Here is a 12,189-nt window from a genome sequence, read left to right as displayed (position 1 = left end):
TCAAAAGAAGCCAAGGACTGTCTTAATCACAAACGCTAAACTGCAGGTGTTGTGCAAGCAGCCTCTCTACCTAACACTAGTGTCGCCAAACCTAAATTCAGTATGAACACCACTGCATGACCATTCTTCACTACGCAACACTCCATGTTTCCATTTCTAAAGAAGCAGCAGTGAAACAAGTACACAATGCCAGTTTTGTAGCTCAATACTAGGTTTTCTCAATTGTTCTCAAGTCTGTTCGGGGGATGGGGGGGGAGAAAAAAAAAAAAAAAAAAGAAGAGACAGAAGAGGTAACAAAACATTCAATTGCTCCTCCAGGAAGCAGTTTAAGCAGATTAGGATATTTAACTCTATTGAAGAAAACATAGTTCTTAAAATAACCTTCAGACACTTTGGAAATACATCATTTTAACTCAGAAGTAGCGATTCTAGTCTCCCAAATGAGTGGATGTTTATTACTGTGCTTAGATGTTTATTAGCTGGCTATACTAATGGCCGCTTACGTATTTTGCAGGCTGCTGCACAGTATCTTCCACTTTACTCAGCATTTTCAGTCAAGCAAAGGCGCACAAAATGTAAGCTCAACTTTTCTGTCGCAAGCTAACCTTGGCTTCACCTGTAAATTTTAGAGGTTCGAGACTCGGCCTAGCGTACACCAGTCAGTTAAGGTCTTCGTGTTATTCAGGTCTAAAAATGGTGGTTTTGTGGAGTCACAGTCTAGCAAAGCCTGGCAACATTAACCACCTAGTGTACTGTATTTGGCAACTAGTGATACCATGGGATAGCACACTGCAGAACATAACACAGATTTCTTGGAATCCAAAATACAGCGGCTTTGACAAGATCCATAAATGGACAAGACAGCTAGTCATACGGGCTTCTGCAATGGGAAACCTGACCGATATGGTTGCAGTAGAAATTTCCAAGTCATTGTCTGTGGATCATCCCAAAGGTGAACTTCTCACAGGTAATTCTCTTTTCTGGTTTGAGAAAACACATTGCTAGAGAGGCAAAGACACTAACCCAGGTGGGGGAAGGCCACATTTTGATTAGGTTTTCTCAGAAACAGAAGATGCACTTACCGAATTACAAACCACTAAAAATTCACCAGTATGTTCCTATTACTTTTCCCAACTGCTGTAGTTCCTTCGAGATGGGCTGCAATTTTAAATGCAGAGAACACCATCATGGTAACATAAATCCAAAGTGGTCCATGACATTATACTCCCTCCAAGATACACTTCCTACCACAGAAAACACTGGCCACCAGAGCTCCTCCACAGAGCCAGGCTTTTTATTCGTAACTTACAAACATGATTTCACTAGTTATTTTTTCAAGCCAGATTTTCCTTAGTATTACCCCAGTGCATTTTTTTTTATATTGAGTATTTTCCCTAACTATATTTGTGCAAACTAACCATTCATTTGGCAAGTGCTAGGAAACTTAACAAAAATGACTGACCCAAGTTGACGCTTCCCTGTTAAAAAAATAAAAGCAACTAGGAAAAGCCCAAACCAATGGCAACAGACATGCAACTACTTGCTAAGCACAGGTTCTTTTTAATTTTGATACCACCTTCATCGTTTCGCTTTAGCTACTAGAACTTCACCATCACTTTTCTTCATAAGAAATACCTAGTTTTGAAAAATTCTATATTAATCTCTAAAAAAATATTTGTATTAAAAGCTGGAGATCATTGATTTCAGTAAGTTATGGCTTTTTTTAGTGTAAGCATATATATATTTTTCTAAAACAAGTATCAGTAAGTGTCCTGGGTGTTAGTTCATATTTTCTGTTTCCAGCAATGTTCAGTATTGTATGTGCTTTGCACCTCAGAAGTGAGTCTGCCAAGGCACTTAGAGAATGTAAGCAAGTCTTTTAGGGACTTCATGAGAACGGGCTACCACTGACACAATACAAGAACCCATGCACCAGCAGAGTCAATCCCCCAACCAAGCATGTTTCCTCTATAAACACTCAGCACCTGCTAAAATTCCACAATGAATAACAACAATCAAAAAAAAAAAAAAAAAAAAAAAAAAAGCACTATTTACCACGTGTCACTAACAGATAAAAGATTTCCCCTAATAAAAGCACAGAAAGTAGATCTTGGCTGTCATTACTAACAGCACAGGTTTTTGTTTTGTTTTTTAAAAAAACAAATGAACAAAAAAACAAATACCACACGCTTGCTTAAAGAAACAAGTGACTTCTAGAAATCCTCCTCCTTTTATCTGTCCTTAGAGGTGAGTTTTTCAATCAGTTCTTGAAGTGGTGCAAGTTCTCTTCTATCAATAAGGTTGAATTCCTGTAACAAGGATGGGGAGAAAGACATACATACAGAGTTTTTTATGTGCAGCTCAGGTGAGAAGTCTTACTTAGATAGAAGTTATTTGGTAGTAGGCTCTTCGAGTCCAGGCTTAGCCACTACAGCATTTTCCGCCTGGCTGCTGTGAGCTGAATAGCAGTGTTCAACTGCCTAAAGCTTTTTCCCCCACTTAAAGGAAGGAAGATGCTCTTTTGTTTTTTAAGGGGAGGGGGGGAATGTAGCTTTGAAGCAAGCACACGCTTTTCAGTCTAGCTTCAGATGCCGTCCTCCCTCATTCTTTTGTTGGGAATTAGTGTTCTACTGAATTATTTGGTAGGGAACACTTATCATTATTCAATTTTGTAGCAAACGAATACTTCATTGAAAACTTTGCCATTCTTTGAATGCTTCTAGCAATAAATATACATAAAAATGGAGTAAGACACTATCTTAGGGTCCTGGAGATGTTCACTCTCCTACAAACACACCAGCCGTGAATAAACTGAAGGGGCATTTGTTTGGTACATGACTTCTTCCAGACTATAATTGTAACCATAATGCTCCTGCCACACTTACCTGAACAAAAAATATAAAGTGCTTGAAGGAAGTGTTAAGGTGTGCCTCTTCCTGTAGCTGGATCACTGGATCAAAGTGCTGGTGATAAATGTGAGCATAAACTCTGAAGAGACGCTTCAAAATTGTCTTTGCCACTGACATGAAATTCTTTGGGAACGGTACACCTAGAAATAAGAAAACAGATGGCTTATTTTTAAACGCCCATGCCATGTTCATGCATTTTGAAAACCATTATAACCCAACCCTATCTCTTGCACAAGAAGGGCCGATCTGTTTCACTCAGCAATTCCATCTGTAAATCAGACAATGTACTTAGGCTGAAGCACGATGACAAGGTCATTTGTAAGACCGGAGGGGAGGCTTCCCTCCCTTCAGTAGACCAGTGACTCATGAACTTCTTCCAAAACACATCTGACTACATTTCTGTGCTGAGCCCTCCTAGCTTCAGCCTCCAGCTACTAAACATCGTTATGCCTCAGTACGGTTCCCTGAAAAGCCTTCTCTGGCCGAGAATCTTCCTCCCTTCTGGTAGGATTCAGATACCCAGAGCTATCTAATGCGCTTATCGATGCCCTCTCAGTACCTGCCTGGCCTCTGACTGCCAATGTAGAAAAGGGGAAGTCTCCTGCAGGCTCTGATTCTCACCGTGGTTCCGTGCACATGTCCAACATACCACAGGGTACTCCAAGGGACACCAGATACCTTTGTGTAGGTAACTGAAACCACCTTTGGTATCAACCATCGAGTTTTACACTTCTCTTGGCTAAAGTGAAATCAGAAATAGGCTCTCTCCACCTGTCTCGTGCCCAGCAAAGAGACTCCTGTTTCCATCCTGCTCACCATCGTCCCTCAGCCAGAGGTTACTGCTTTCTTAACTGCCTGCTTAAGTACTCTGAAACATGCTCCTTTCAGTCATTTCAGTGAAAATGACCCAGGACAGGTAAAATCAGTTTCAACAGCAGATCTTTGTCAGTGCCCAAGTTTTATTAAAATTGGGTAGGAAACAGCAACCGGCTACTGGGAGCAATAATCTCTTTAGCTGACACATCCGCAGACTAAGAAAAGATATGTATCAACCATCTGTAAAGATTAAACCTGCCTAGCTTCTCATCACGCACCAGTTTTCCCAGTCAGCTTTTGCAGTCTTACCAATTGCTGAAGTCCTGTCTGAAGGCCAGAGCCCCAAGCTGGATGCTGTAGGCCAATCACGATCTCGCCAATGCTTTAAAACCCTAGCAATAAAATTTTCATACTCCTACTTAAGCTTGCCCTGCTTACATGTACATCACATTTCCTTCATTGACTGCTGCATCGCATGGGAAGTTCATCACATCTACTGAGCAGGGAAGATTCTGCTTTTTGTCGCTTCTTCCCGAACTAACCAGCCTTCTCTGCATATCTGCCTAACTGTAAGCAAAAACTAATGCCACTTGATTCTGACAGGTGGCCCTGTTTCTCTGAAGAGGCTTATTGAAAATGTGTCAAACGCTTCAGAAACTATTCACAAAATAAAAGCAATTAGGAGATCTCCCTTCGTTTTTCCGCAATGGATCACAAGCCTATGAGTAGCGGTGTACTGGAAAAGTGACAACTAGGAGCTTTAGAACAAATAGTCCTTCGTGTCTCTAGAAGCAGGGTTTTCTTCTCGTTATCGTTTCCGAACTGGTGGCTGTTCATTATTTTTCTCCTGCTTTTCTGCAAGAAACCTCTTAAAACCATGTATCTTTCATCTTCACTTGAAAAGAAAAAAAATCATTAACTTAAGATCAAAGATGCAATTCAGCTTCTTTGGAGGTAAGGCCTAGGAGAAGTTCCTCGCGAGGACCAAACATCTTTCCTGCATCAAAAAGCTACCAGTTTGTACCAATTGCTGGTTATAACATTTTGAGACCCTCTGCCTTATTTCTCAGGAAACAACCCACTGTTCAAAATGAAAAAACATCAGATTTGATCAACACAATCAGTTATTAAATAGAAACAGAACTTCCTGCATTCAGAATTGTGATAGATGTTTATTAAGAGTATTAACACATGGATCAGAGTTCATGTACTACCACATCAATTTTATCTTAGAAGTGCCTTTATATGTATTATGTAACCTTTTAAAGTTGCCCTATTTTTCAGTCATTTAGGAGACCTTTTAATGCTATAAGACTTGAATATTCCTGTACAACTATAATTCAAATACATTGTTCAATTTTACTTAATTACTTTACCTATTTTAGAAGGAAATAGCGTTTCATCATCCAGCTGATCCTGGACCCAAGTCATCAGGTAATCAATGTACTTTGGTGCAGAGCACTTAATTGGTTTCTTTATGTTTGTCCCATCTGCCCAGTGGTACTCATATCTGGGTTGGGACGACAACAACAAGACATTTCTTAACACAAGTGAATCATTCATATCAAGGCCTGGAAGGTTGCTCTTCCTGCTCCACTCCCCGTAATCCCACACTCTCCCAGAGCCCTTCCCTGAAACTAAGGCCCAAATGCTCCCCGGTCATCTGCAGCTGCTCTGGACTCTCTTCTGCAGTCTGTGAAGGCCTTCAAAAATGTCATCCTTTATAGCAGAACTCATTCATCCTCGGTTGCAACGTTCCTACCAAAATGCACATGGCAGGCTGCAGTCAAACCTGCATCCCTGTACATCAAAAGGTGCTGTACGAGTAGGTTTCCAAATCCTGAAAGGCCAATAGCTACTTATTCTTTTTTAAAGCTTTCATTTTTTTCCACCCCTCCAAAAGAAAAACATTACAGCCTGTTGAAGTGAAACATCAAAAAGTTACACGAGATTCTCACACAAATAAAAGCTAAGCTCCGGGGCTCAAATCGATGAAGGCACCTGACTGATTTCTAAAGTGAAATTTCACCCCATCAGCCCTAGCAACGGGCTTCTCTTCACCTCCACTGCCAGAGAAGAACTGCAAAGCTAGTGGCAATGCTCAACACCTGCAGCAGCAGCCAGACAGACACATCAGGCCCCTAAAATCTATGGAATTGCTTTACATTTTAAAATATTCTTAGAGATTTGGCATAACTGAAGACCAAACTACATTGCCTCTTGCCAGAGGTCCCAAATTATGATTGTATGAGAGACACGGAATAGATTCAGAAGTAGGTTAATGCCAAGGAATACTATTATAAAACTGGAAGCTGGTATAAAGTGCCTTTAAGCTAAGTTAGAAGAAAGCTTCTAGACTAAACAGTCCTCCTCAGAAAAGGTTCACATCTGAAGGGCTAGTGCTACCATGCAGTGCTGGAAGATTCAGAAAAATCTCGGTTTCCAGTTATACTACTGACCCACTCGATAGTTGCAGGCCAGTAACTGCCTTTTAGCTTAATTCTTCCATCTGTAGATAAGGTGATATCACACCTTTACAAACCACTGACATGACTACGGAACAGTAAAACATGCGCTCTTTTTATCCTTTTGCATTCACAGAGCTAGTATGTTGACATCTTTTATGTAGCACATTTAATAAGTGGATTCCAGCATCATTCATTTTACAGTTACCATTTTAGCTTCAGGAAATTTAAAAAGCCATGGAAAAATGTATCAAATAGCATCCTTTTACACACACAACCAGATGGAAACAAGTCCTCATGAAATTAGAATGGAACAGATACTGTCACTGGCTTGGGGAATGCAGTTCGCACAAGTCCAGACACAGGAGAAGGTGGCTAGTCTTGGGAACATAGAGCTTAAAAAAAAGAAACACATTTAACATTGGGAGTCTGACAATACCAGCTTTCAAGTGAACGACAGTGTTTCCTTCTGTGTCTTGCTGAGTACAAATGCATGTATCTTAGTATTCCTTGCCAATCCGTAACATCTGAGCAGTTTCTTCTCATCAGCACCGAGCCGTGCATAGCCCTCTCTCTTATATCTGAACACAGCATTATCTCCCACGTCGATTTTAAATAGGCCAGCCTCGCTCAGCCACCCAGCATTGCTGGAGAACAGCTATCCGCGAGGCGAGCCTGCTGCCAAGCCGGAAGCGAAAAGGACTGCTGAGCTCTGCAGCTCTGAAATCCTCCCAGAGAAACAAATGAACAACGATTAAGACTAGCTGCAACACTCCTCTTTTAAAATTATAAAATTTAAAAAAAACAAACTAACAAAACCAAACATATAAGGATAGCGATGTCAGCTCGGTCATGCTTGTACAGGAAACACACTCGCTTCATCTACAAGTTTTATCTCAGCTCTTTTTAAAAGAATTAGAAGAGATGTTATTAATGGTTAATACTTTTCATGGAGGATAGCACGCTCAATTTTATTGTTATTTCTTAGCACAGTAGTAGCACACCACAATGTTCGGGCTGCAACCACCGTTTAAACTTTCCCTTGCTATCTCCAATTAGTATTGTGCGGACACTGGAGAAGGTCTTCTATTTTAAAGATCATACACATCGTTTTATGCAAAGCTTAACTGTGTCTGGTAAGTCTGGCTTCTAATTTTGTTTAACAAATTCAGTTTTGTCAGAACAGTAACCGGGAGAACGCTTTCACAATAAACAAATTTTACAAGTGATTACGAGCGAGCTGCTCACAATGGTATAAAAAGATCCCATTTTTATTATGGCAACAAATCAGAGGGTCTGAAAGCATTTTAAAATTTTAACTCAAAACACATGCAAAAATTCCATACACGCTGAATGGACCACAATGCGTGTGGATTTCTGAAAAAATCGGAATTCCTCACCACCCAGTATTTACCCTAATACTGAGATTTAAGTGGTATTAACATAGGACAAATATCAACACTTAGCTGAGGTGCCAGGTTCAGTGCGGAGACAGAGTAAGACAACAAACTAAATTACATGCTAAAAATCTCATCCAAATAACATATACCCTTAAGAAGCCTCCCTCCCCACTCCCCAACACTATGGGTGAATTCTGCATTTATTGGAGGAAGGAATGCCAGAGAACAACTCTTGAAGTCTTTAAAAAACAGCAGATACATCCTGACAAAAAATAAAGGCATATAGAGAATCTGAAATTATTCTGGCAAACACCCCATGCTCCACACAGTGGACGTAATGTTCACAGTTGCTCCTAGGCTGTCAAAGGGCTTGGGGTTTACAGGAGAAGGGAAAATGAACTCTTCCTACCAGATTAAATACATCACCGAAAACAAATCAAGAATCCTAGCCCAACTTCTTAAACAAAAAAAGGAAATCAAACACACACAAAAAATTCCCACATATTAGAATCATTTGAACTGCTACAGGAAATTAAGGGTAAAATCACATTTCTAGCTCAAGCTTTTGAGCAGTCACGTACAGCTCTGGTGACAGAAACAAATTTACCTTAACGTGATAGACAGTTCCGCTATAGAAAATACATTTTTAGAAACCTCTATGGTTTAATAGAGGTTTTCAAGGGCAAAACAATATGTGAAGGATAGAGCAAGAAATATACAGTTCACTTCAGCAAGTGCAGGGGAAAAAGCCAAGAATCCCTAATGACTCTGGTAGAATTCTCTCATACTAATAAACACAAGTCATTTGCCATCTATCAGCAGAAAACCCAACCATGCTTCTCACATTAGAAAAAATCCCTAAGTATAAACAATCGTAGGGCCAGCTCCTCTACTGCACAATTACATGTACATGGCCTAAAAAAAAAAACAAAACACCACACCAAAAAAAACCCCAACAAAACAAACCCCAGCTTGACTAAAATTAAAGCTGTTACCTCATCCAATAGCAATAAAATGCAGTGGCTCAGTAATGCCTTTTAAAAGATTCTTGGACACTTATTTGGACCTATCATCTCTAAATCTCAGCAAAACTGTATTACATGAAGATTGCTGAAAAATACTTTTTCTGTTTTATCCCTCAGTCATCAAGTGACACAGGTGCAAAGTGGAGCATCACAAAAAGGAAAAAAGATTGATATCTCTAAGAGACACAGGTTATTTCAAGGACCTGATCACATGATTTATTAATTTTGTTGCTGCAGACACACTGGGCAGAAGGCAGCAAGCGAACACTCAATTACACCGTATTACGCTCACGTAGGATTTATGGGAGCTGTCCACTTTGGAGTGCCCAGCTATTCCGATTTGAACATACAAAGACAGAAGCACTGCAGACCAACAAACCTCCGGAAAATCAGGAGGATCTCACTGCCATTAAGAGTGAGCTCAGTGCACTCACACAAGTGCCTAAATACGGATTTTGGAGCGCCAGTTCAGACACCCAGCTTTGAAAAATGCAGCAGCCACGTCCCTCCTTTGTGCTCTTATTGAAGGCTTACAACCAGGGAGGAAAATAAAGAAAATTCCCCTCACCCAGTGGTGGTTAATAAACATATTATTTCTATGCAGGTTCTTAACTTATTATCATGCCTGTTGCACTGATGGTGATACTGCAACTGATATAAGAATAGCAAGAAGTGATAACCAACTAGGGTTAGTTTGTGTAAGAAATGGTTGGTCTTTGCTGAAGTGAAAAGAATGGAACATTACCTTGAGTAATCATATGTTTTGGAACAAATTCAACAAATACTTTTTTCCAATTGTTAGACAGTGAGCTATACAGCAGGAGAGGGAGATCTGTTCTTGATCTTTACGTCAATCCTTAACTAACTCAATGTACTAACACCCCGATAAAAGCTAAGTCAGCAATCCTTCCAACAAAGACAAGTCCAGAAGAAATGAAACTGATCCCACAGCGCACAAAAATTTACCGATTTATCTGCCTCAGCGAAACCCCTTCTGTTAAGATTGCTACCAAAAAGAACCAGTGGGCCAAGAAGGAGCTATACAGCCTCAAGCATTTGCTTAAAGGTAGCCCTTTAGAGAAGATAACCTGCCCTGTATCAAAAATAAAACACAAGAAACCAGACATGAACCTAGGTGACCTGTCTGTTGCCAAGGGTCTTTTTTTTCTTCTTTTAAAGGGGTTTTAAAGACAAAACACCAATACCAGGCAGCGGATACAGGAAACATCACACATCTGCTCTCATTACCCTCTCACTTAAGACATCTGGTTTAATTTTTCCATAGACTGCTACAAGTTTGTCAGTTGTGCTATGAAAACTCTGACTGAGCCACAAGGAGTTCTAAACAGCTTCCTATGTATGCACCAGCACCTTACAACCCTTTTTCAATATATATCTACCATAAACACTTTTCTAGTGGCAACGCAAAAATCAGACTTTAGATCCATAGAGCGCTTGCTGCTTGCTGGTTCTCTCCAGCTACTCATGCTACGACTGCCTAACCTGTTTCAAACGACCTTATGTAAGTTGTTTCAGCTAACTCGCACTCTCTTGTCTGAAATAGATGAGGATGCAACACTGGTGACAGCTCAGCCGTGGATGGGAGCAGACAGCAACCTTCAGCCTAGAAGCACTAACGAGCACCTAAGACTCAATCTCTCTTCAACTAATATAGCTTGAGCTAGAAGAGAACAGGAAACAGATAAGTAACAGGGAAAAAAAAAAAAAATCTGTAATTATCAGTCCTTTCACGCTGACAGGTTTTCCAGCAGTATTTCCCTGAAAAAAATTTTGCAGGCCACTTTTTAAGTGAAAGCAAGCCACACTCGCTCAAACTAAAAATGACTGCCGGTCACCGCCAGCCTCACAAATCACCCGTTCCCGTGCCTGCCTGGCCTTGGCCCCTCACGTGCAGGCAAGCTTCTGATCCTTTCACAAAACCCATCCCTGAGCACAGGTGGGGGCTGCAGAGTTTGGGGAATGCTCTACGCATCCTGGGTACAATTTGAGTACGACATATATTTCTGTCAATGGTTATCGGTCTCTTTGGAGAGGAAATAAATTGTTTAGTCTGGCAACCAGACAGCTAAACCTTTAATAATTAACCTCTATCCCCAAATAACTGCTTCTCAGCAAACAAACAATAAAGCAAAGAAATATTTTCATGCTCTTGTTTTTATTAAATAAGAGGCTGTTCTGCATGCCAAAGCACAAAGCAGACAATGGACTATGTTAATGCACAAGCTTATCCCAAAGTTCTTTGGTGTAACGGTAAACTTCTATGCCCTTTGTATTTTCACCCCTCCCCGCTCTGCAGCAGGTGGTCTGCCTGCCCACACTGATTCTGCCATTCAGCAGCGTCCATTTTTAGTTTAAGAACGTAGCGCCAAAGCTCTTCTTGGTCCGTCTGGCTGCTTTTGCCTTGCACAGCTCCTGCCCTCTCTGCCTTGCCCTCCCAGCAGCACCCTTTTGCACCTCCACCACGCTGGCTGGCAATTACTGGCTTCAGACAGTAACAACAAATGTCATTATAAAGGACGAGGAAGTGGAGGAGAGGATTGGTTTTCTTTTTTGTTTATTTAAGATTTTACAGTAATTTAAAAGGAAGCAGTGCCCTCCTTTGCAACTCGCTTAGAAATGCGGGTATTTTCCTCTTTGGAAGACACTAAGCAGCTGGAGAGCAAGAAAAAACACAAACGTTGGATGTCTGTACAAAAGCATAAGCAAGAATCAAAGAAGTGAAACTTAACTGAGGGACAGGGTAGGGGATTCTTATCCAGACTGCTAAAAACTGTAGCCAAGCTTATTTCTACAATACCTATTTAAATGCCTAAACGAAAGATTTTGGTAAGCCCTAATTGAACACTTGCATATAAAAACATCAAATCTTAAATTTAAGAAGCCCTCGTTAACATTTCACAAAAAGAAGGAAAAAATAGTTTTGATAATCAGTTCACTTCCCAGGCTAAAGAAAAAAAAAGAACCCAACCAAAACCCAACCAAACAAACAAAAAACCACTCGGAAAAACCCACCTTTCCATTCCCTACTCCCTTAATAAAAGTTAATTTTTTTTTTCCTCCACAGGTATCAAGAGAAGACATCCTTTCCACCCACAGACGTTACCTTATTTTTGGCACTCAACTGAGCTAGTCTGAAGTTTTCAAATGTAAAACCATCTCAAAAATTGCACACTCTCAACAATGTGTAAAAAATAATCTTACTTTGGGCCAGCAGACATCACGGGGCAGCTCTCCTCTGTGCAGAAGTCCGTAATAGTTCCATAAAGCATATTGATCTGGTTGAAGAAGTCGACAGCTGTAAAGCATTTAAACCATCAATAAACACTCCACTGTGTAACCGCAACACAAGCTTTCTACAGCCTTAACTGTAAAGCACACACTGCTGAAGACGGTCCTGGAATACTTTTTGTAAAACAATTTCATTGTTATTGTTTTTTAAGATGTATTATAAAGAAGATGCAGAATGCAACCACCAATTTTCTAGAACAGCCTCTGGCAGTACTTATTTAATTGTTCACTGCAGCAAAATCTTCATTTGAAAGAAGAAAAGGGA

At 40.4% G+C, this 12,189-nt stretch overlaps 1 protein-coding gene across 1 annotated transcript in view; it reads right to left on the bottom strand.

Annotated features, from left to right (window-relative positions):
* Positions 1-1,718: 1,718 nt before the first annotated feature.
* The window catches only part of LOC104078417, a gene marked incomplete at its 5' end in the record, with an annotated part of 27,345 nt that continues 16,874 nt past the window's right edge, over positions 1,719-12,189 (bottom strand). Inside the window, 4 exons of the mRNA XM_009580057.1 lie at positions 1,719-2,309; positions 2,886-3,049; positions 5,102-5,235; positions 11,838-11,931. Coding sequence (XP_009578352.1) covers positions 2,232-2,309; positions 2,886-3,049; positions 5,102-5,235; positions 11,838-11,931 — 470 coding nt within the window. The remainder of the gene's footprint in view (positions 2,310-2,885; positions 3,050-5,101; positions 5,236-11,837; positions 11,932-12,189) is intronic.

Source organism: Fulmarus glacialis, unplaced genomic scaffold (genome assembly GCF_000690835.1).
Source record: "Fulmarus glacialis isolate BGI_N327 unplaced genomic scaffold, ASM69083v1 scaffold2726, whole genome shotgun sequence".
Classification (NCBI taxonomy): Eukaryota; Metazoa; Chordata; class Aves; order Procellariiformes; family Procellariidae; genus Fulmarus; species Fulmarus glacialis.
This window is presented reverse-complemented; position numbering and strand designations above follow the sequence as displayed.